This window comes from Leptonotus elevatus, chromosome 15, assembly GCF_054856555.1.
Source record: "Leptonotus elevatus isolate MCC_2025b chromosome 15, RoL_Lele_1.0, whole genome shotgun sequence".
In the NCBI taxonomy this organism is placed as follows: domain Eukaryota; kingdom Metazoa; phylum Chordata; class Actinopteri; order Syngnathiformes; family Syngnathidae; genus Leptonotus; species Leptonotus elevatus.
Genome location: NC_141253.1, coordinates 11,535,944 through 11,558,376, shown reverse-complemented (window position 1 = coordinate 11,558,376; position 22,433 = coordinate 11,535,944). Strand labels below are relative to the sequence as shown.

Here is a 22,433-nt window from a genome sequence, read left to right as displayed (position 1 = left end):
TCCGTATTTTGTCCGAGATTGCTGCTGCAGCAATTTGGAGATTATGGAGTGGGTCGAGTAGCTAAGAAAGATAATGTTAGCATGTGTATTTATTTTTGTCATTTGTTGACAGTCAGAAGTGTAATGACTCAATTCTGCTGTATTTCCTTTTCGGCATAAGCAGCCAGACTTGATTGAAGGAGACTAAGGGCCACTACAGCAATGTAGAGACTCGGGGTGGGAATCTTTGGATGTCTCACGATTCGATTCATAATCGATTTTCGATTGAGAACTATTTTTTATTCAAAATGATTTGATGGACAATGACTTTTGCTTCAATCTATAGATGTACAAGGAATTGTAATGATCTACTCCAGTCTGACTCGCTAATGCTAATTAGCGCGCTACTCGCGGCACTTTTATCACTCAAAAGAACGGCTCCACACTGCAAAAAAAACAACTTTTATTGGAATAACTTGATTGTGATTTTTTCCTTCTACTCTCTAATGTGGTTACAACTTAACAGTGTATCAGACCGCGTGGAACCACACTGCCCCTAAGTGGCCAAATCGGGTACAACATGAACAGCGCTCCAAATAAAGGCACACAGAGACAAAGGTAAGACAATATAAAATAATTTTAATAAAATCGATTTTGCGACAAATCGATTCCGAATCGTACTAAATGAGAGTCTTTTTTTTTTTTGCACACCCCTAGTAGAGACTGCGTATATTTAATTTTGTTATTTCTAGACATGCAGCCTCTGACGGCACGAGGTGTGTGCCTCTTGTATTTACTTCGCCATGCACATAAGGAGACAGAATTGATCCCAATGACTGCTGCAGCAATGTGGAGACTGCGGAGCATAACGAAGTGCTATTGAACGATTTAGAAAAATAATCTAATTGCAACACAAATAAATGAATCTCTATTACTAGACATAATTGTTTTGGTTTTATAGGTTAGAGAGTTATGCTGAAATGAAGGCAAATGAACCATAAATTATTGGAGTATAATAAGCAGTTCCTCCTCAACACAATTAGTCAAATGGGGTTAAAAGAGTAGATGATCAGGTGTAGCAATGAATAATGCAGCTGGTTAAGTGCCAGGTTAGAAAACGACACTTGCACCTACCCAGGACTTCTCCCATCTTTTTAGCAGCTGCTCATGCTGCGTGAGCGCACTCCTCCATTGGTTCAAATCCCTGGACGGAGCGCTCTCCTCATCTGTCGAACAACCAACAAGCTCAGCACACCAGCTGTGTCACAGCGCCGCCGTCGGGTAAAAAGGTACCTCCGACGGCGAGGTGGAGGTCCACCTGCGACGCGTCGCTCCCCGCGCCGGCCTGGGCCACGCAGCCGTACCGGGCGTCCCGGAGCAAGGGCCCCGTCCGGAGCCGGCTGCTCACAAGTACCGTGTTCCCGACCAGCGGGAGGCGGTACTCTGTTACGGCCGTGTCCGCTCTGCGCCCATTTATGAGCCAGTCAATGTGGGTGTCGCTAGGACCTGAGGAACACAAGCGGACTTTTTATGTTGACCCAACAATTACTGGTTACAGTTTTCATAGTGTTCCCCCGCTCATTCGCAAATCGCGATATTCCACTCGCGGACTGAGACCGGGATAATCTTAAAGATGATTTAATATTCGTGCAGAAAGTAACAGCAAACGAAGATGGCCCAATCTGATTTTCTCATTCTCTAAGTTAATTAAATAGGAACCTCAACCAAAAAATCCACTCAACAGTTTAAGTTATAAGCCATTAAATAGAGGGAGTTAACATGTGACAGGTTGCCCCACCAATTGGTAAATTGTCGCACTATATGGGGTAAGATGTCACACTGCATTTTTTTGTTTAAACTAATAAAACAAGGACATATCCTTGTTCTCCTGTTTTTACAGCCAGATAAATTGTTTATCACTGATCTTGAAAATTTACCATTATGAAATAGAAATAAAGTCCTTAGCTCTTATTGGCTAACACTTGCCCTGGTTTAAAGTTAGCTTAAAAGTGACATGACAATTTATGCCTGAATCTCTCTAACGAGTCCACATGATTTACTGCTAGAACTTGCCTATGTACGACGCCTGTTTCAAAATATATGAAGTTGATTTTTTTTTTTACTTTAGGTTGTGCAAAAGAGATAACGGGCACTCATCTCAGCTCACAATGTGCTATTCTCTTCTCAGACAGGACACAACCCCTGTCCATTTATACGAACAAAACTAGTATTCCACTTTTTCGTTGCGCCCTCTGGTGGAGTAGAAATTTGCAATGTGACACAACTCGCCCCGGTCTCACCCCTCAATATACAGAAATTAATATTTAATTGTTAGGGCTGTAAAGAAATTGAGATTGGATTCACCTTCTGATCCACTTTTTAATAATACACAATTTGAAATTAACAAATCGAATATTTTTGCATTTAGACCAATTACCAAGGTTATAACAGTTCTGTATTTTTCCTTAGTTTTTACTTCATTTTTACAAAAATTAAAATTAAAAAATCAATAAATTTTACGTTTTACGGTTTGTTCATTTGTATTTTTCGCAAATGCTTTGGTTTAGTTTAGTTAAAAAAAAGGTTTTAGTTTTTTTTATAGTGCATAGAGTGAAAGACACATTAAGGAATATGTAATAATTAGCCATAAAATACTAATATTCATCCATTTAGTTAGAATGACATAATACACTCAAAAGCAACGGTTCGGTATTAATCCAATTAGTTGTGGCTTGCTGATAAATCTCCAAGGAGCAAGTGAATGAGGAATTTTCACATACCACATTTCGGCTGTTCCCCATCTAATATGGCTGCAGCTTTGACGTACTCATGATGTTGTTGTTAATGGTAATACTTGTCAACAGTTGTCGTAAAGGCTGCAATAATATAGTACGGTAGCATAAAAAATATGGAGCAAAGAAAGTACTGTCTGTACTTGGGTAATTGGGCTGGCCCGAAGATTCGAAAGTGGACCGAATATTTGGGCAACTCTTGAAATTCCCGAAGGGGGGGTCTCCTCTGCTATGTTGTGTTATTCTCACTAAACCAGCAAATAAATAAAAAAAAGCAAACAAGCCAGTGTTAGACACATTTGACACCTTTTATTTGTCTCCCTGCCTACCTACTGACAAGCTCCATTTATTTACATTTTTTCCCCCATCATATATACACACAAATATCTTGACAGGTTTGCAGGCACAAAAACGGCCCAGTTGGCATAGTGGGATGCAACACAGTGAGCCTACCATAGATTTAAAAAAAACAAAAAAATACCACTGCACCCCTTCTCGGACATTCAAAGTCGGCGTGTCAGCTTCTTCTCACAGTACTTCAAAAGTTGAAGAGCTCACAGCATAAGCCGTAATGTTAGTCAGGCCATGCAGAGGAAGTCCAGACACAAATGAGCAGCAGGGTTGGAGGTGAGGAATTTTTTTTTTTCTAGACCGGAGGGTGGGCGGGGGCACATCACTCACCCAGGGCCAAGCAGAAGAGCAGGAAGGCCTCGTGGGCGTGAAGCCGCCACGCCTGGTCCTTCAGTAGGGGGGGCAACAGTCTCACTTTCGCCTCACCAGCCTCCACATGGGGCTTCGCGAAGGAAGAGGAGGAAGTGAAAGTAGAGGAGGGGAAGACAGATGAAGAGGCTGTGAAGGAAGGAAATGGTGGCAAAGGGGAGGCGATTAAAGGAAAATTGAGGAACACAGGATACGAGAGATGTGCAAGAGACAGGATGGATGCTGGAAAAACAGCAATAAATAAAACTACTCACAATAAATTCATCTTAAATACCAATTTCCAACAAATAGGGATGGGCCACTAATTGAGGGTCAATTAAAAAAAAAAAATTCAGTTAGTGGATAAAGAGTGGATTATTGAGAGCAAGTGATATCAGCGAGCAACAATATGGCAGTAAAACTGGAGAATTTGCTCTCAACACACGAGTGATTTGATTTGTCCAATAGATTTCCATTCCATCAGCCATCGTCCCCCTCCCGAAAATTAAGCTGGGCTGCGACTTGCTGAGCGAAACCTTCCCTGAGAATTGTTGAAGTCCATCGGCCCAGGATGCAGACAACAAAACGAGACTAAGCAAAAAACGATGACTTTCTCAGACAACAAAACAAGACTAAGCAAAAACGATGACTTTCTCAGCCTGTACAAAGAAAACTGAGTCCAATTTGGAAAACATCCACATAACTTACCAATTTGGTAAACAATGTTTCCAATTTGGAATTAAGGAATGAGCTTTTCTTGCTGGACACAAGCTAAAACGGGGTACACACATATTGACCATGGGGACAAATTAACAGTATTTTTCTATCCTTGCAAATCAGTGAGCAAAGGCCCGATCGGATGAAGGTTATCCTGGGTGATTAACCTGTAGCGTGATGTGGGGTGTGTAAAGAGTGAGTGAGTCTTTCCTGCCCGATCAACTAGGGACATCCAACAATCATAAATGTTAATTAAACCTGTTCAATATTTACAATCGCATATCATTAAGACAATGACACCTTGATGGCGACATCAAATGGGATAATGGCCAATTAGAGGAGCAACTGGCACAATACAAATGAAATTGTTACCAGAAAATGTAACATTCAGCCGAGCTTTTTCGGTCTTCGTTCTACTACCGTTTGTATTTTCAAGCAATCTGTATACCCTGTGACACTGTGCTGCCTCACACAGGTCAGTTTTGGTACCACAAAAGGCATCTGGTTTGTTTTGAGGAGAACTTGGTGCAAATATTGAGCTGTGTTGGTCATCTGGAACTGTATGAAGAGCACTAAGAACACGCTTGGTCATTTTTTCCCCCCCTTATGTGATGGGTTTCTCACCTTTTCAAAATGAGTTGAGAAAAATCGGTACATGTGTACTGGGGTTGCAAAATACTGTGTTGGAAATATTTCATGGGAATTAATGGGAACGAAGCAGGAATTTACAAAAGTGAAGGCTGATTCTTAATAGGAACTTAAAAGTATTTGATCATAATCCTGACAAATTAATTAATATTCTCAAATGTCTGTGTTCCTCCATGAAAGCAGACTTATTACAGTGTCTTTGTGTTGAATCAAAATAAAACATTTGTAAATATCTGCTTTTACTTTGGAAAACAAGGAATGACATTTTTGCCTATTTACTAATATGTTACAGTCAGACTAGTATTTGAATATAGGGATGGAAATTAAACTTGTCTTTTTGAATCAAATTCATCGATTAATTGACAAAATTATCAAGAGAGTAATTGATTATTAAAATAATCATTAGTTGCGGCCCCAGATTTCACCAGAAGTGGTACCTTGGACCTTGGCTTGTCAGTTTTTCAAGTTAAAATTTCAGTTTTCGATAGGCTGCCATGCGAGTGGGCAATATATATATATATATATATATATATATATATATATATATATTTGTTTTTTTAAGCAATCAAATGACAGTAATGCCCTTGCATGTGGGCAAGGACACCTACAGGGATCTATTTAGTATCATTGCCTACTTTTATGATAGCTTTCCATTAAAATAGCCTCAGATTCCAGTTAATTCCCATGGAAAGTTGGAAATTTTGAATATTTCAAAAATTCAGCATCTTAAATTCCAACAGAAACTTTCTGGCAACCCGAGTCGATACCCCGCTTTAGAGGACGCAGCAGCTTCCTGAACACAAAAAGTCAAAAGACGACGTGCGGCATTTTGTTTCTAGCAATAAGGCTCGTCGGCATCAGCGAACTGGATGGACTGGGAGTCGCAGTCCACGTCGAAGGGTTTCTGCGGGGACGGGCTTTCGTCGCTGAAGCCGTGAGAGGGCACGCGCCCGTTGCTGCACTCGGGCTCCGTCTCGTAGCCGGTATCGCGCAGCGCGCGAAGGTTCTGGCTGCTGTTCTGCGCCGGCCGCTTCATCGCGGCGACTTTGCCTGACACGGCCGGTGCCTCCATCAGGCCAGCTTCGCAGGCGCTGTACTCGGGCCGGGCGGCGTCGCTTTTCTTGTGCGAGCCCAATATGGCCGCCCGCAGCCGCAGGCACGGAGCCGGAAGGTACTGCATATAGCAGTTGTAGGCCATGGCGGCCACGAAGAGGACGAAGAAGAGCAAGAAGAGGAGGAGGAGGGCCATGCCGTTGCCGCGCTGCAAGTACTCCGCCTCCGGGGCGTCGCTCTTCGGGAGGACGTGTTGCTCGGTGGGCTGATCGGTGCTGCCGCTTGGGGTTAGTGATGAGCGGGGCGGGGACGTGAAATTGGGCGGGGCGAGGGCTGATGTTAGCGCTCTGTCAGCTTTACCTTCCACGCCGTGCGTGATCTCGTGGCTCTGGCGGTTGGTTGAGGCGCGCCCGTCGTCAAAAGTCAGGATGTATCCCGCCAGGAGGCGAGTGAAGTTCTTCCCGACGGCGGCGACGAACTCCACAGACCAGCACTCGTAGCGGCCCTGGTCCTCGGCGGCCACGCTGTAGATGAGCAGCCCGTTCTCTCGGACGAAGTGGAAGCGCGACGCCTCGGTGAGGAGCGAGCCGTTGAATCGCCACGTCACGTACGCCGCGTTGGAGCGCACCAGGCACGGCAGCTCGGCGGAGCTTCCAGGCTTCACCGAAACACGCTCGTACTCCTTCAGGGGCACAACGGGAGCTAACAAAGGAAACGTGATATTACTTTACCACCCCAAAGTCACAATACGAACGACTGGAAGGAAAAATAAGCCTCCCTTTTTAAAAGCCGTTTTAGTTTTTTAAAACTTTTTTTTTAACACTTAATGATAAAATGTGATTTAACAAACAGCATAGCGTAGTGCACTTTATTTTGACATAATTGATTGAATGGACTGCCGCTATTTTGGACATGACACACTTTCAATTCCAGACAAAGACTGCACAAAAAATCGAGAATTGATACCTTGAAATAAGGCTGGGTATCAGGGTATCAGCCCACTCGCACTTCGCTAAAGATTATTACTTTATTCTTGACTTCTTAATATAACAATGACGATTTGCTGCCCCTTGCTTTCCTTGCCGTACTATAAGAAAGTGTAATTGCACATCCACTACAGTAGGTGGCAGTGGCACACTCATTGTAAGAGAGTGCGCAAGAAGTATAAGCTCCTCTTCAGAGGCGTACTTACTACAATTATATAGACAAATTATACTATTTATAGTCGTGGCGGAGAGTTGGGAGGGCGCTGGGAGGGTGGAGGCTGTTGTGCACTTTACTAATGTTTATTCTTAAAATGTTAATATGTAACTTAATGACAGTTAATATTACAACTATTATTCAAGCATTTCCCCCCGAGTGTTTTTTTTTTTTTTTTACTACAAATTTTACTCTCACAATACGATTTTATCCTGAACAAAATAGTATCAATCAATCAACAATCAATTCCACACAATTCAAATAATACATCACTATCTATCAATGGACTTTTTATCTTTTACGGCATCTTACCTTTAGGACATATGTCTGCATCACCACTAAGGCTCTGAATTAGGCTCCTGGAAGGAAAAAAAAACGTCTTTTTTTTTTTTTTTTAAATAAAACAATACGCCCAAATATAAAGACAGAAAAAAAACAGATTCAACAGTTAGCATGAGTCAAAGGTTATATCTTGGATTAATCACCGGAGCTGCTGACTGGGTGTGTCAGAGATTTTGACGCAGAGAGCAGTGTGAGGGTCCCAGGCACAGTATGGGTCTCGGGCCAGTATGCAGTTATCACAGGACTGGTAGCTGCCGCAGAACGCTGTGGGCGACTGAACAATGCCCGAGTCGGAACCAGCATACAGAGATTGCGTCTGTGAGGACAGGGAGAGAATTTTTTTTCTCTGACATGAGAGGCAACTATTTTGTGACAGAAGTGTTTAATATACAACAATATTGACCTCGGAGGACAACACCAAGTTCTTGATGGACTCGAAGTTCTTCAGAAGCTGGATTTCCTCAACCATATGGACCTCTCCTCCGAGGACCACTGACTTGTGCAGGACCCCCTTATCTAAAATGGTGGCATCGTAGTTAGCATGGCCTGGTTCACATTCTGCGAAATGTGTTTCCTATTGACTCTAAATGTTTCATGTTTCGTACCCGTTCCGGTAAAAATGACATCAAAGATGCTCCCGTCGAGGACGCGGACCCGCTCCACGACGACCTGTGTGTAGTTGACGTCCTTGGTGATGAGGCGGGGCCTGTTGCCGATGGGCAGGACGGGGTCCTCCAGCAGGGGGTGGTCCTTGACGAACTGCAGGGTCTTGTCGGGGAGGTGCAGCGAGCTGGTGATGTTCTGCTGCCGCATGCGGCTGTTGATACACTATCAAAGCATACAGAGATGTTTTAAAACAAGGGGGAAATATTATGGAAAATTGAGTTGGATTTGTTGGATAGAAATAATTGGTACTCTGGAGTGTCTGTCCAAGTGTCTGAAAAGCTACCAAAAAGTGTCTGACTTCTTCTACACTTCACTTCAGATAAGACCTGTCCCGCTCCACATAATGAGGCTAATTTCATCGAGAACTTTACATTGTGTCTTTAAAATCAGAAAAAGCTGACGTGTGAACTTACTGCGCCAGGGCGTGGTGAAGGAGTAACGCCATTGTAGCGAACCCACTTAGTGTGGGACTGCTCCACAGTGGCCTTCTGCATGTACTTTCCCTTGGAGAAGACCTCATCCACTGCGGACATGTTGTAGGCACATACCGCCGACAGACCAACATTCCCCCTTTGGAGACAAGATGGAGGTTACGATTAAAGAGACATCACAGAAAATGCTCTGCAAAAATGTATCTTGATATAAGAAAAGCAAAAAAACCCCACTATGATAGATTAATTGAAACTAAAATGCCCATAGGTGTGACCGCGAATCCTTGCTCACACAAAATGGATGGATGATATTCAATGGAGTACAAGTATGACTGACCACTGGGAGGTGAAGACTCCGTAGATGACCGTGTCCCTCAAGTGGGCGCCCTTCAGGATGAAGACATCATGCACCACGTTGAAGACAAAGTTGAGTTCAGGCATGGAGCACACCAGCTTGGCTTTCAAGAAGGACGTCCACTTCTTCTGCAACGTCCTCTGACCTCCCTGGTCACCCTGCATCAAGAAAAAACAACAGAGATAAGCTCGGGGAAAATAGATTTCCGGTGATGGCGCTCAGAGGACTATGATGAATGACCTACCCACCTTACAAACACGTGCCACCCTTGGAATGAGCAGATTGCCAAAGAACTCGTACTCCACGGATACTTCAGTGAAGAAGTAGTAGATTTTGTCATCTTCGCCATCTGTAGGGTTCTCCCCTTCCCTGATCACGTCAGCGAAAACAAAACTGGGCTCTGCAGAAAACATGTGGGGAAGGACAAGGATAAGGTTGTGCAAAGTTGAATTATGAGCTGCAGTTTTGAGGGAAACATGTCACAGACATGTCTTTGAAATAGCGTAAAATTTAAGCAGGCTAATTCAACTTTAATATTTAAGACCTTTAAGGGAGGATGTAATGAAATAAACTGTTTGGAACTTGCACATAACATTTATTCATGACAATGACTTATCATTTCAACACAACGGAACAACAACAGTATTTTTTTAGACCTTTGAACAGTGGATTTGAGTATAATTGTTTAAGGATAATGTAGGCCTTCAAATTGGAAAATCAAATACTAGATCCAGAAAGGATCCACCAATCATTGTTTACTGTTAAGAAATGTTGACAGATCATCAGAGGTTCCACTGTTTTTAGGGGAGCTCACCATTGAGCCATGATGTGGAATACTCCGTCCTAAGCAGGTACGCTGATGGAGAGTATCTAGAAATAATGGGCTCGCTACCCAAGAAGTTATAAGCAGTCCCAGAGTACAGCTCTCCATCTGATGAAAAAAAAGGGATGTTATTACTGTGGGAGGTATATCAATTGTGAAAATGTCTTTTCATGTAAAAGGGTCCTTAACTCACCAACCATGACGGTGGTAAAGCTTTGCGAGGGATCGAAGGAGCACTTCCCCCTGCCGTCTTCTGCTCGACCTTCTAACGAAAAGTCAGCCAAAGTCTGAAAAAGAACAATACCAAGATGCATCTAAATCATTTGGGGGGGGGGGTATAGGTCTACAACCGCTACACACTGCTTTTCACCAGGACGAATGACAAATTTGGTGAGTTAATAAGTATGGGAAAGCACTCAAAATGCATAAAATATAGAAAGTGTATATCTAATAAAAACAAAAGCAAAATAAATAAATACAAAGGAACTCAATCACAAAAAAAAGTAATTCATGATGAACAGACTCGTGTACCCACTCTTCTTTCATTGCAAATCCGCAAAAAGGATCAAACTTTGGTGACATGCAGCACCCAAACCTTGGCAATGTCAGTCGAGTCACATTTGGGCGTATTTGAAGTTCATCAAAGTGCAAGCCCTCCAATTTGCATAAAATGGCTGCTTTCAAACAAAATGGATGCCTCCCTGCTTAAAATTAGGCGTGGCCCTTGAGACTTTTGTGTGTGTGTGTCCTGCTACGATTGACATGTCCACCCAAAAAAAGTGTCAATTGGCTACCGGTAATTGGCACTATTTTTCCTAGATTTCCCAAGAGGTCTTAATGAGTGACTTTTGAGCTAAATGTGAAAACAATATAGCAAACAACTCACCAAATAATCACACTGCGGTTGAAAGGCATGTGTCCCACAGACGTAGAGCCGCTGGTCGTCGACCATCTGTAGCACTCGGATGTAGTTCAGACAGTCGCTCTGTATGCCAACAGAGACAAGTGGATTGAAATACATTGCATATTCTCTGCAGTACAGTAGGTGGCACCTTGACTTATGAGCCTTATTCGTTCCTTGAACAAGCACGGGATTCAATTTAATCGTATATCAAATTAATGTTCCCTGTTGAAATTAACTGAAATGCTGTAACTCTGCTCTCCTCCCCAAAAATGCAGCACCATTTTTAAAAATTGCCTATAAATTCTCCCACTTTATGTAGCTCTCTCACCTCCTTTGATTTTCCTTTGAGAGTGCACATGTTTATGGGGGTCTCGCCAACTTGCCACAGAACCTTGAACAGAGCAGTCAAAAAAAAGAAAAGAAAAGAAGTTTAAAAACAAAAACAAATAACTTTTCGTCATACTTACCAGTTAAAACTGTCTGTATGGCCGGACAGAAGATTATGTCTAAAATGATCTTTGGATGATCAGCCCTCTCTATCCCCATCTTATGCCTTTAATTTTATTGTAATTATCATTTTAAAACTTGTCACATAGTGATAAGAACAGCCTATCAGATAGAGACAGAAGACCAGACCATGCACACGCGGACACAATAATAATGACGAATCTCCTTTATACCTTGTTGTTCCGGACGGTCACATTCTTCTTGCTCAACTCAAAGATGGCCTCCCGGGCGCCCACATAGAGTGCGTCCCGATCGTCGCTAAGCAGCAGCGTGGAGTAGTTAAAGATGCCTGGCTCAGAGAACTCCATCAGCTCCAAATCTGAGCACAGGAATCACAAAATTGCATTGAAAAATAATCGGGTTTTGCTTTTTATGTTTCCTGAGAAGTCCGACAGTCCAGCACACCTTCTCGATCTAAAATCCTAATACTAACCATGACAGTAACATCCTGGTGAGTTGCTAGGCAAGACCCTTTATGTACACTATATGTCGATTCACAGTCACTAACGGTCCCAAACCAAATAAAAATAGATGGATTGCATCAGGAAGCCATCCAGTGCACTTGCGATGATCCATGACTGGGAAAAGCTGATTGCTTGGCTGCAGTATCAATTTTCCATCAATAGAGGGTACCAATAGACTGTGAAAAGGTAATGAGTAGTTTGAATAGTACAATGGAGTTTTATGTAGACTGCACTATGTTGATGCAGTAACACGGTGACAGCGAAGCTTCAGGAATAAAAAGGTGTGTTGACCTTTTCTTGTGGTTGACTTATCCAGCTTTTTTCCCCAGTCCTAACTGAAGTGTTAACCAGTTAAAATGTTACTTAAAAATTACAGATACATTTGATAAAGATATTGTAATGGCCACAGATTCACCTTAGAATGGATTATGCCTTTAATTTTATTTGTAATTAATATCATTTTAAAACTTGTCACACAGTGATAAGAACAGCCTATCAGATAGGGACAAAAGAAGCAACAGAGGGGTTCCCTTCATATTACTTATTAGTTTGCTAGCTTTATGGTGAGTTATTTTTGCTGCCACGATCTGCCCAACTCAACATAACACAAGATAAACAGATAATTGGTAGCACGAGCTATCGGATAAAAACTCTGTGACGCCATTGAAGGAGGTGTCCTTGGATGCTGCAAAATTAACTTGAACATAGCTGCCGGCTTCCTGTGTATTTTCTGGGTTTACGGCAAGTCATCATCAACCTTCACAGATGAAATTTCAAATTACTTAAAAATCTCTGGGAAGGAAAATATACACTAAAAGGTCAAAGGTTTATATTGCACTCACTGTATTGTCCCTCCTGCTTGTCTGGGATCAGGTTATTTTCACTTAAGACATAAACACAATGCACAGACAGCACAAAAATAGTTTTTCTGTCAGCAGGAAACACAAAAAAGTTCTGTCTGACAAGTCTCTGGCCAATTTATCACACTGAGAAAAGATCAAGCGTGTATTTTCTATGTCAGTGCCAAGCCGCCGTTGTGGTCTGACTGCCAACATCGGGTTCCGACATGATAAACAGTCATTTGCAGGGAATTACATGCGGAACCGTCAATTAAAACATGATGTAGGGCGGACATCAGGAAGGCTACTATGCTCACTCTGCAACTGCTTCACACTTCAAGTGCCTTCCATTGTCTATTCTCGGCATTGTGACAAAGAACTAACGGACTGTGCTTGCTCATGAAAAAATGACCCAAGTCATATGCACAATCACACAGTCTGGAGCACTTGTTTGGCTCCTCATAGTGCCGGCGTACTCTAAAAATGAAATGTGTACATTACAGTGAATCCCAGTTATCCGTGACGGCTGGGGACTGAGCCAATGCTGCAATTAGCAAGAATCCACAAACAATTGAACTGCAGCCCCAAAAGGAATTTGTAAAACACTTAAAACAGAGAATCATAAAGCATCAACACCATACATCTAGAATGTACACAATCATGAACTCATGTTACATGAACTGTATTAGTGTAGTATTAATTAACACAAATAAACCACCTTCACATGAGGTTCATCAATAGCAATAGCTAGCATAATATTCTAAATAACAGATAGCGCTAAAATCGTAAACCCACTTCCCGCCAGATGTATGTGTTGATGAGAAAAACAAAACAAAACTGTGTTCGCTAAGCACGGAGCTGTTGTGTTTTGGCAAGTTACGGCCGACATTAACCGCTGCAAATTAGCATTAAATAATTGCCATGAAGAATAAAGTTGAAATATGACGATAAAGTAGTACAATTATAAGAGCTGTTTTTAAAGAGAACTTTTTTGTTTTAATGTTATTATACTTGGCTTTGTGCTCCACTAATTTATAATTGTATACTTTTATTCTCTTTTTGGTACGGCCTTAATATTTGCGTGGATGTGACTTTCCAAAAGGATCACTTTTTTGTTTTGGTTGCTAGTAATATACAAAAATGCTGTACGTGTGTTTCAAGCGGACTCACCTTGGTGTCTCCAGGAGGTTCGTGGCACAGCATGGGGTCCATTGGTGGACACCTCCAGGAGCAATCCCAGGAACACGCTCAGCACGCCATACCCCATGTTGGACTCCGACAACTTCGGAACCGTGAAGTTTCCTCTGCAAAACCCAACGGTGAGAGTGAGACAAATGTGGTCGCAAGCCAAAACATATTTCAAAATTTAGACGAGGTGAAGAAGGAGGAGGAAGACGTGCTCGCAGGCTTATTTTCTCACGCACCGTCAACCAAAAAAGGGAAGAGAACACAAAACCATTTCCCGACTGAAATGTGTCATGACTGATTCAGTCTCATGTCACTTCATGCTGCTTGTCACATGGAGTTTAAGTAAATCCAGTGCAACAGTAATTGTTAAATGGCAAAGACTAGAGATAATAGTTTTGATTGAAACTGTTAGAGATGTTAATTTAACATGTTTATTATTGCGGCTATTGGACAGCTGCACTACATCAAACAGGGATGCCACTTTTGGTTCATATTGTAAAGTACAAGTTAGTTACAAGTTGGTTGTTTGAGGCCATCTGAAAATCTGGGGGTGTGGGCGACTTAAAAGATTAAGTAGAAATATTAAAATGAATCCCTAACTCTGTTCTCAATCTCGCTTGTGCCACATGGACGGTTGTGGCTGCATGTAGAAATCTTTAGGTCAAGTTTTACAAGAGTCTGACATGACTTGAGGCGAGATTAACGAAAATTGGAATTACTTTATCGCTCAAAGTGATCAACTGACATAATTCCATCCACTTTCTTTTAGTCAATCATGTGATGGAAGAGCTGCATAACTTGACTTATGTGTGTTGAAGTTACATGCTCGGCTAGCAGAACCCTTGGCACCCATGCCTTCACATGACATCGTACCAACAAACACTAATATTGTGACAAACACACAGAGGGTAGGTTGTGCACTTCTTCACAAAGAGAGGGTGATCCGGACAAAAGCAGGTTGTTCTTGTTTTTCCACAACACCATCAAAAGATACCTGCAGCAAACGAGTGAGTCGGTCACATAAAAGGTACAGCTAACAGGTTATTGGGTGGCTTGTGAGAAGAGGACACATACGATAGGTAGGTTTTAGCCATTACGTTGTAAAAACCAATTTTGAGATATCAATGTGATCTCCAGCAAAAAACGACTTAAAAGGGTCGGCAATGCCACTTCAATACCTTCTTATCGCATACATGTGTACTGTTAGGCACGATAGCCGTGCAGAAAATATACAGTGGTACAAACGCTACAAGGGCTGTACTGTGTTACCAATCATGATTATACTGGTGTCATTTTTTGGTGACTGAATTTCTACCCAAAAGGTCAAAAGATAGTCATACATGGTGGCCGTGGCTCAGTGTGTAGAGACGGTTGTTCAGTAACCAGAAGGTCGGCTGTTCAATCCCCGCTCTCCCCAAGTCATGTGTCGTGTCCTTGGGCACAAACTGGCGTACCGCCACCAGCGTGAACGTGTGAGTGCATGAATAATGTACCCATTCCATTGTAAAGTGTCTTTGAGTGTCTAGAAAAGTGCTATATAAATCTGATGCATTATTATTATATATGTTGTAAAACTCCTTTTTGATGGGTAAACATTTTCACAGTTTATATCTAAATGGTAATGCTATTGTGGGATCTGCTCCCAGGATACAAAACTTTCATGAAAACAAGATCAGACTGTTCAACTTAAAATGGATATAAACAATTGACATTTGCCCATTTCTCTACAGACACATATTTGTGTTTCCAGGTTCCGTTTTAAAAATGAGTTTAAACACAATGAAATATTAACATCATTGTTATCAAAAAAACGTTCAACTTTGTGACACATTTGCATTTTCATTCTCTAAAATGTTTTTATATAAAAACAAAGAACCAAAGCATATCCACTTTCATTTAAAACGGTCTCATTTTTGGTAGTTTGTCTTATTTTAAATTTGATAATAGAAAACGTATTAGGCTTCCCTGGTATTGGAACAACCCACAACAAATAATCCATTGTCTATTGTAGCTGAGAAGGACCAAGTCCCCCCCCCCCCCTCCCGTTTCTATTTACACAAAATGTTTACGTTAATGCAAAACAATGTGGTTTTGGTTGCTTGCTTACAGACAAATGTTTGCATTTTCAACACAGCAAAGCAGTGTTTCACTGAAATTCTTTTTTTTTTTTTAATGACGTCAGCTGTTTGTTTGCAAATGTTAGCAAAAACTTGGGTCTGTTTTTAACTGAAAAGTGAAATTGGACTAAAGCAGTTTGTTTGTTATATAAAAACTATTTTTTGGATAAAAAGGAAGACTTTGCCATTATTTTGTCTACAGTACGTTTGTTGCGTTGGTCTTCTGGTATTAGAACAATCGAGTACGAATGACCCCATTGCCTGTTGTAACCCAAAAGGACCATGAAGGCTAATTCTAAATATAGGTTAGTCATTACTGTTAATAACTAGGGTATTGATGACAGGAGGGTATATAAACAATCAATCATTTCTGTTGGAAAAATGGTGTGGGTGGGGGTTGTTAATTGATTATTGATTCTCTAGTAAATGAGCACAAATTGCCTAAGGTGTTTTGACCTCCCAAACATTGGGATCACCGACCAGTTTCAGTTTCAGGCACAAATTCTGTAATCGGAGGGGGGGTTAAAGGGGTGTTGCTCCAAGTGCACAAGGACCAATTGTTTACTGAAGATGGCCTGCACTCACTCCGCCGCCAGCCAACCCCCACCTCCATCCCTTCTACATCAACACTCCAGAGTAGCAAACAATGAACAGAGAGGTAGGAGAGGACACAGTCGCAGTCTTGCCAAGCTAGTTTGGTTTAGCAGCGAGTTCACAGATTGCAGAAGTAATAATCCTGTAAAAAATTTCAGTCTTAAAAAAAGAAAGTGAGAAAACAAAGACAAAAGTCTAAATCATAACTTGTGTCTGTGAACCAATCCTAGCTAGCACTGTTCATGCGCCCCATTTAGGTCAAGGCTTAGCAAAAGCTTTAAAAGCCCATTTGGAGGGCTTGGTGGGTTACAGTAGCAGAAAGAGCAAAACTGGCAGCCACCCTCCGCCCGCTGACAGATTTAGAGGAGCTGCCATACCGGGCCTGGATATTCAAGATGGTTACCATGCTGGCATGCTTCTTTGAGCCCTTTGTGTTGCCTTTTAGGCAACTTGGGCTTCACAAGGAGGCGGACACCTGCTCAGGGCCGTGGGGTTCCCAATACAGCGCTATTGACTGAGCAATGATGTTGGCTGGATGCCCACTTGGAGCAGAGAGGGTCGAGTAAGGAACATTTTACTATCTGTTTACACAAAAACCTTGGCTGCGCGATTTGGAATTCTGTACAGTGTTTCCCAAGAAGTCTTTACAACTGTAGGCCACAATAAGATCCAAAGGAATGTCAAATTTAAATAGAATTAGGTTGGGCAACATTTATTCATTAGGGAACCAGTGTCTTGAGGATTGCGCATTCCTGTAAAAAAGTGCAGAAAAGACAAGTAAGATGGCTGGTTGATGGTACCAAATGATGATGCAAGAGCAAGAACTTAATCACCAAGCTGACCACAGTTTACCAGGCTGAAATCTCACAACATAAGCAAACGTTTTGTGAGATTTGGAATCATCTTAGATGACGTCATGCCTGGCAGTGGTTCAAAATATTTTGATGCCGCCGTAACAAACATGCCATCCCTCAATACAAGATGGTGTCTTCCCACATTTCAAATGCACTGCAGACAAGACTCTGGGCATCCGGAGAGCAGAGCAGCGAAGGCGGATGCTACAGAATTGGTCATTCACTAGCTGCCAACCTCTCGAGCTCTCACTGGCTTACACATCAATGCATCAACATCAATGCAAGAGAGATGAACAGCTTCTTATTTTTCCTCATGCCAACAGACTGCAAATCATTTTCTTCTCGCAAAGACAGGAGGGTTCTTAGGGTCGCAAAAATAGTGTTTTTTAGTGTGTCGTAACACAATTAACTCATTCACTCCCAGCCATGTTTACTGAAGCAGCCCCCTTCGCTCCCGGCTGTTTTACTGTATTTTGACTGATTTTGCGAGGCCCACAGAATATTGTGTTCTATAAACATATATAAATATATAATATATATATATAAATAAATATATATATATATATATATATATAAACATGGAGCCTACCAAAAGAAAGATTAGAGTCTCTTCTTTCATCAGGGAAAATATTTCTATCCGTTTATGGTTTTGCAGCAATTAGCATTAGAATATAGCCAAGTTTCAGCATTATTCACAAATCTGTTTAGAACTGTGGGTAAATGAGCTTTTTTTCAACATGGTCCTGATTGATCTCTTTTGCTCTGCTGCCACCTGCTAGCCGTTTCTGTAATAACTACCATTTCTTCAACCGGTCTCTGCAGTTGAGAGGCTGCATCAAAGCCGTATGCTCTAGCACAGGGATGGCTAGATCCAGTCCTCGAGGGCCGGAATCCTGCAGGTCTTGGATATTTCTTCAACACAGCTGATTCATCATCAGCTCATCAGCAAGCTCTGCATATGCCTGAAAACGATACTGTTAATTGGAATCAGCTGCAGTTTGAGTAGGGAAACCTCTATAACCTCCGGCCCTCGAGGACCGCAGTTTGCCAACCCTGCATTTAAAAAAAACCACCAACGTATAAATACGTCATTGGGACACTTAAAACATTTAAAATAGAACGTGTCTGTACGTATACGAATTAAGTGAAAACAGACAAATGATTTGTAAATATTATTTTAAGAAAACAGGAGATTAAAATACCATGACCCATTCATACCTACTTTAGAGTGACCCCCCCCCCCCACCAAAAAAAAAGATTAATCGGTCAATAAAAAATAAATGATTTTCTAAACTAGGGGGGAAAAAAACACCCTTAGCCACTGGATTTGTGTTTAAATAGTATTTGAATATATTTTTACATTGATTTATGAAAAAAAGTGTTTAAATACTTTAATTAGACTCATTTCGGGATGTTTGTTTCAAAAATTTGATTTGATTTATTTTCTTGTTGCAAACTATTGTTCAAGCAAAGAATTTATTTTACATGTACATAAACTAAATATTACAGCTCTCAAGATCAGTTGAGTGGGTAAAACAAGTACGATCCGAATCACGTTTAAGGCGTTTAATAGGAAGTTAGTAAAATGTTTACATTAAATATAAACTACCCCCCCCTCCCCCTATTCACACACATGGCTAAACCTGTCTCAGTTAATATTATTTTATGTACTTTGACGAAACAAGCTGGATTATCAATCTCCAATCCCAAATTTTTTTTGAGCAGGATTTGAAAGATCAAGCGGTGAATCACATATGGATTTTGTCCCTTCATCTGAGGCACAGTGCAATCCCAACATTTACGAGGACTACTTGGATTATACCCGTCCAGCTCCCTAAAGTCACCATGTGAACCAGAAGCGGGGCTTCCACAGGTTAGGGCGAGAACTGTGCAGTAAATGATAACGAGAATGACGGCAATCACTTGAAATGAAATGCTAAGGAGGGGACAGATTTAGGGATTACATGCAAATTTGGCTACGAATACGTTAGTGGACGTGATACTGTAAACTAAGGGGTGGGGGGCGGTGACCACACAGACCAAGAGCATTAAAACAAATGCAGGCGGCTTTTCGGTTCCCCACAGCATGATGAACTGATTCTGTCAGTCCAGCCGAGGCTTTAACAATCTCAGCGTCTAGGCTTAATTAACCAAGCATTACTACTCCAGCTGGCAATCATTCATTCGTACGCTCACTGAAACTTTTGGCCCATTCCAGCATAGTAGCTACAGGTGGATAAGTGTGGGGTTTTTTTTGGGCGTTTGAAAGGCTGCCTCGTCTTAATTACTTTTGGAACAGTGCCATTTATCTGCAGCTCGTAAAAAGATCTCCTAAATGCACCGACGTGACCTCCGGTGGTTTGCCAGACGTTGAGAGATGACACAGCAGTCTGGATGCATTATCCACTCAAACCTCACCAGATGACAGATGGATGGTTGGATGATTACATGATTAGATACAGTTGTATGCCTTTAAGCTTGTAAAATATGCCTTAAATGTCAGACAAATTTTGGACTGTCATTTCATCTCACTAAACCTCATTTTAACTAGTATGAACGATTAACTTAGCGTTTGTTCTGCTTTTTGGCATTATGGGACACTTTTTATGTGGTAACAGCGCTGTTCCTGACTAAGTGAACTAGTGGTTAGCACATCTGCCTCACAGTTGTGAGGTTCTGAGTTTTGAATTTCGGCTCCATCCTTCCTGTGGTTTGTGTTCATGCCAGCTTTCTGCCACATTCCAAAAAGAGACACATTCAGTTAATTTAAGAGTCTAAATTGTACATATGTGTTAATGTGAGTACACCCGTCTCTCACCCAAAGTCTCTGGGTACTCTGGTTTCCTCATACATTCCAAAGACATCCATGTTATGTTAATTGAAGCCTCTAATTTGTCCATTGTTGTGAATGGTTCGTTTATATGTGTGCGGCCACTAGCTGGCGACCAGTCAAGTGTGTACCTCACCACTCGCCCTAAATAATTTGGAAAAAGCTCCAGCTCCTCTGCGACCTTGATGAGGAACTTGCATAATAGAAAATGGATGGCTGCATATTTGAGCAGCACTGAGCGAAGACTGCAATGATAGCTTCTCATTAGGGTTGACTAGAAAAGCACCATGATAGCTCGCCATCAAACATGAGACAATATTAAGCTTTTCAGACTTTTGACTTCTTTATTACTTGGGATCAAAAGTTAGGCGGGTGGTTAACGTCTGCTAAACCCTTGGCGTTACTTAAAACATTGCCAGACTCTGCTTTGGTTTGTTTAACCAGCATCGCGGAACATATTGTGTTCAACCTTCGAGGTACATTCCTACAATCCGTGCCTTTCCTCAAGGATCAAGAGAACACAAGAGAACCGAAAACAAACTATTCCTGGTTATATTAAAAAGTGTGGCCAAACGATCAATGACTGACCTAAAACGGATAAGATCTTGTGTGAAAGAAACACTATACAGAAGATGTAAAATGGAAGCCCTCCTATATAATTACTAGCTGTAGGGCCACGGCGAAGCTAGCATGTCAACCTAAAGTGGCCACAGCAAAGGCAAATGAGGGGTCAGGTCCTGCAAAGGGTATATTTAGTATGCCGATGGTGAGCTTTAAAAAAACAACAACAACAACACACCCTTCCTTTAGTCACATGGTCAAGGAGGATCTGAAAAACTGAGAGTGAACATATGGGCGAATGATGTGCGTGGCGAGGATTTCCATGCAGTGTTGCCTCCCTTTCTCAGAACAGAAAGTTCCTAAGTAGTCATTGCTCTAAGTGAAAGGGAAAGCTTGAGTTTTGATTAGCATCAGCAAAGTGGGTAAAACAAGCTAGCGGAGATGCTAACATTAGCAGTCCACATCATCACTCACTGCTGATTCTTGTCAAACAGCACAAATGAATGGACACAAATGCGCCAGTCAAAGAAGATCCAAGTTAGAGTCCAAATATCCATTTGAGCCAAGAGTAAAAGCACAATGTACCATAAACGCTCAACCTCTGACCCAATGCCTGCTTTAGCTAGTTCTGTCAAAAGTCACGATGCATCTAATTATGTGAATTGGTGGCGCCGCAACAACTGTGTGAATGTGCAATGCCCTGACAACCATAATATTTTACAAACACTAGATGGCTAATGCTAAATTTAAACAAAAAACAATGAACGTGTCCAAATTTATGTCGCAGTACACTGAAAAGTTCGGGTCAAACTCCAATTTTTACGTGCTTCAGATGCTTTCAACTGTATAATAAAGTTTTCTTTTAACAAATGAAATAAATGCACCTACGCTGGGTGTGTGTGTGTGTGTGTGTGTGTGTGTGTGTGCATGTAATGAAAGGAGGAAATTCAACCATGCCACAAGAAAACCGCCATTCACAGACAAGTCATTCACTGAATGTCGTTTTACTTGGGGCCACTATAATGGCACCCAGGCCTCCGGGACACATTACGCCAGCCTATTTTGGGAAGCCGTGAAAGCCTAGGTTTAAAGCCTTGCGGTCTCAAGTGTGTGACTGGTAGTCCAATCTGTGTGTTTGGTTTTCTAAGCAGTCCAGGGCAGGTGACTTCACTCAATGTGGGGCAGGATCCATTTGTGTTTTTATAAAGTCCTCCAAGGGTAATACGTAAGTATGCACTGATCAAACGAGTGTTTTATTCAGTATTTACGAAATTGCGGGTTAATGGTTTGGGGGGCTTTTCATAACAGCTCCTCTGACGTTCTGTTTTGAGGATTGCATGGGAAAAAGTAATGACAGAGATTCAATGAAGTAGTGTTTAAAAATAATAATAATAATAATAATAATTCACAAGAATAATAAAAAAGAATGTTAAATGAAAACGTATTCAATCCTGCTCGATTGTGTTAAAATTGGAGAAGGGGACAAAGACGAAGTCTTACGAGAATAAAGTAAAGAAAATCTGAATACTACATATAAAGTCATAATATTAAGTCGTGTTTACAACAAAAAAGAAGTCACTTATGAGAATAAAGTTGTAACATTACAGGAGAAGGGATTCATCCCTCTTACATTTAACGTTTAGTTTAGCTTGTAATTAATCCATTTGTTTTTACAATTTCAAAACAAGCTGGATCAAACGCTCTCACGGTCCGTTTACGCCCCTGTTGTAGTGCACAATTAATCCTTCAAATCAACTCTACCACCAGTCACTTGAAGGAGTAGCAAACATCCCTTAACATGATCCCACATCTCATCCTCTCTGCTTCCAGTTGGCAGTCATTTCCCTCCCTCTTCGTTCTCTCAACAGTC

General features: G+C 41.5%; 1 protein-coding gene across 6 annotated transcripts in view; it reads right to left on the bottom strand.

Annotated features, from left to right (window-relative positions):
• The window catches only part of sema4d (sema domain, immunoglobulin domain (Ig), transmembrane domain (TM) and short cytoplasmic domain, (semaphorin) 4D), a 44,956-nt gene that overhangs the window by 1,707 nt on the left and 20,816 nt on the right, over nucleotides 1-22,433 (bottom strand). For 4 of the 6 annotated variants that reach the window (XM_086097232.1, XM_086097230.1, XM_086097231.1 and 1 more), the window contains 14 exons: nucleotides 13,590-13,723; nucleotides 11,290-11,435; nucleotides 10,938-11,000; nucleotides 10,592-10,690; nucleotides 9,899-9,992; nucleotides 9,697-9,813; nucleotides 9,131-9,282; nucleotides 8,865-9,040; nucleotides 8,510-8,666; nucleotides 8,036-8,258; nucleotides 7,834-7,946; nucleotides 7,574-7,746; nucleotides 7,401-7,447; nucleotides 3,469-6,590 (listed from right to left, as the gene is read on the bottom strand). In XM_086097232.1, the coding sequence (XP_085953358.1) occupies nucleotides 5,671-6,590; nucleotides 7,401-7,447; nucleotides 7,574-7,746; nucleotides 7,834-7,946; nucleotides 8,036-8,258; nucleotides 8,510-8,666; nucleotides 8,865-9,040; nucleotides 9,131-9,282; nucleotides 9,697-9,813; nucleotides 9,899-9,992; nucleotides 10,592-10,690; nucleotides 10,938-11,000; nucleotides 11,290-11,435; nucleotides 13,590-13,686 (2,577 nt within the window). In that variant the 5' untranslated portion in view covers nucleotides 13,687-13,723 and the 3' untranslated portion in view covers nucleotides 3,469-5,670. Of the gene's footprint in view, nucleotides 1-1,113; nucleotides 1,206-1,272; nucleotides 1,486-3,060; nucleotides 6,591-7,400; nucleotides 7,448-7,573; nucleotides 7,747-7,833; nucleotides 7,947-8,035; nucleotides 8,259-8,509; nucleotides 8,667-8,864; nucleotides 9,041-9,130; nucleotides 9,283-9,696; nucleotides 9,814-9,898; nucleotides 9,993-10,591; nucleotides 10,691-10,937; nucleotides 11,001-11,289; nucleotides 11,436-13,589; nucleotides 13,724-22,433 lie in introns of those variants that run through there. The other 2 variants (XM_086097234.1, XM_086097235.1) reach the window with 2 other exon arrangements.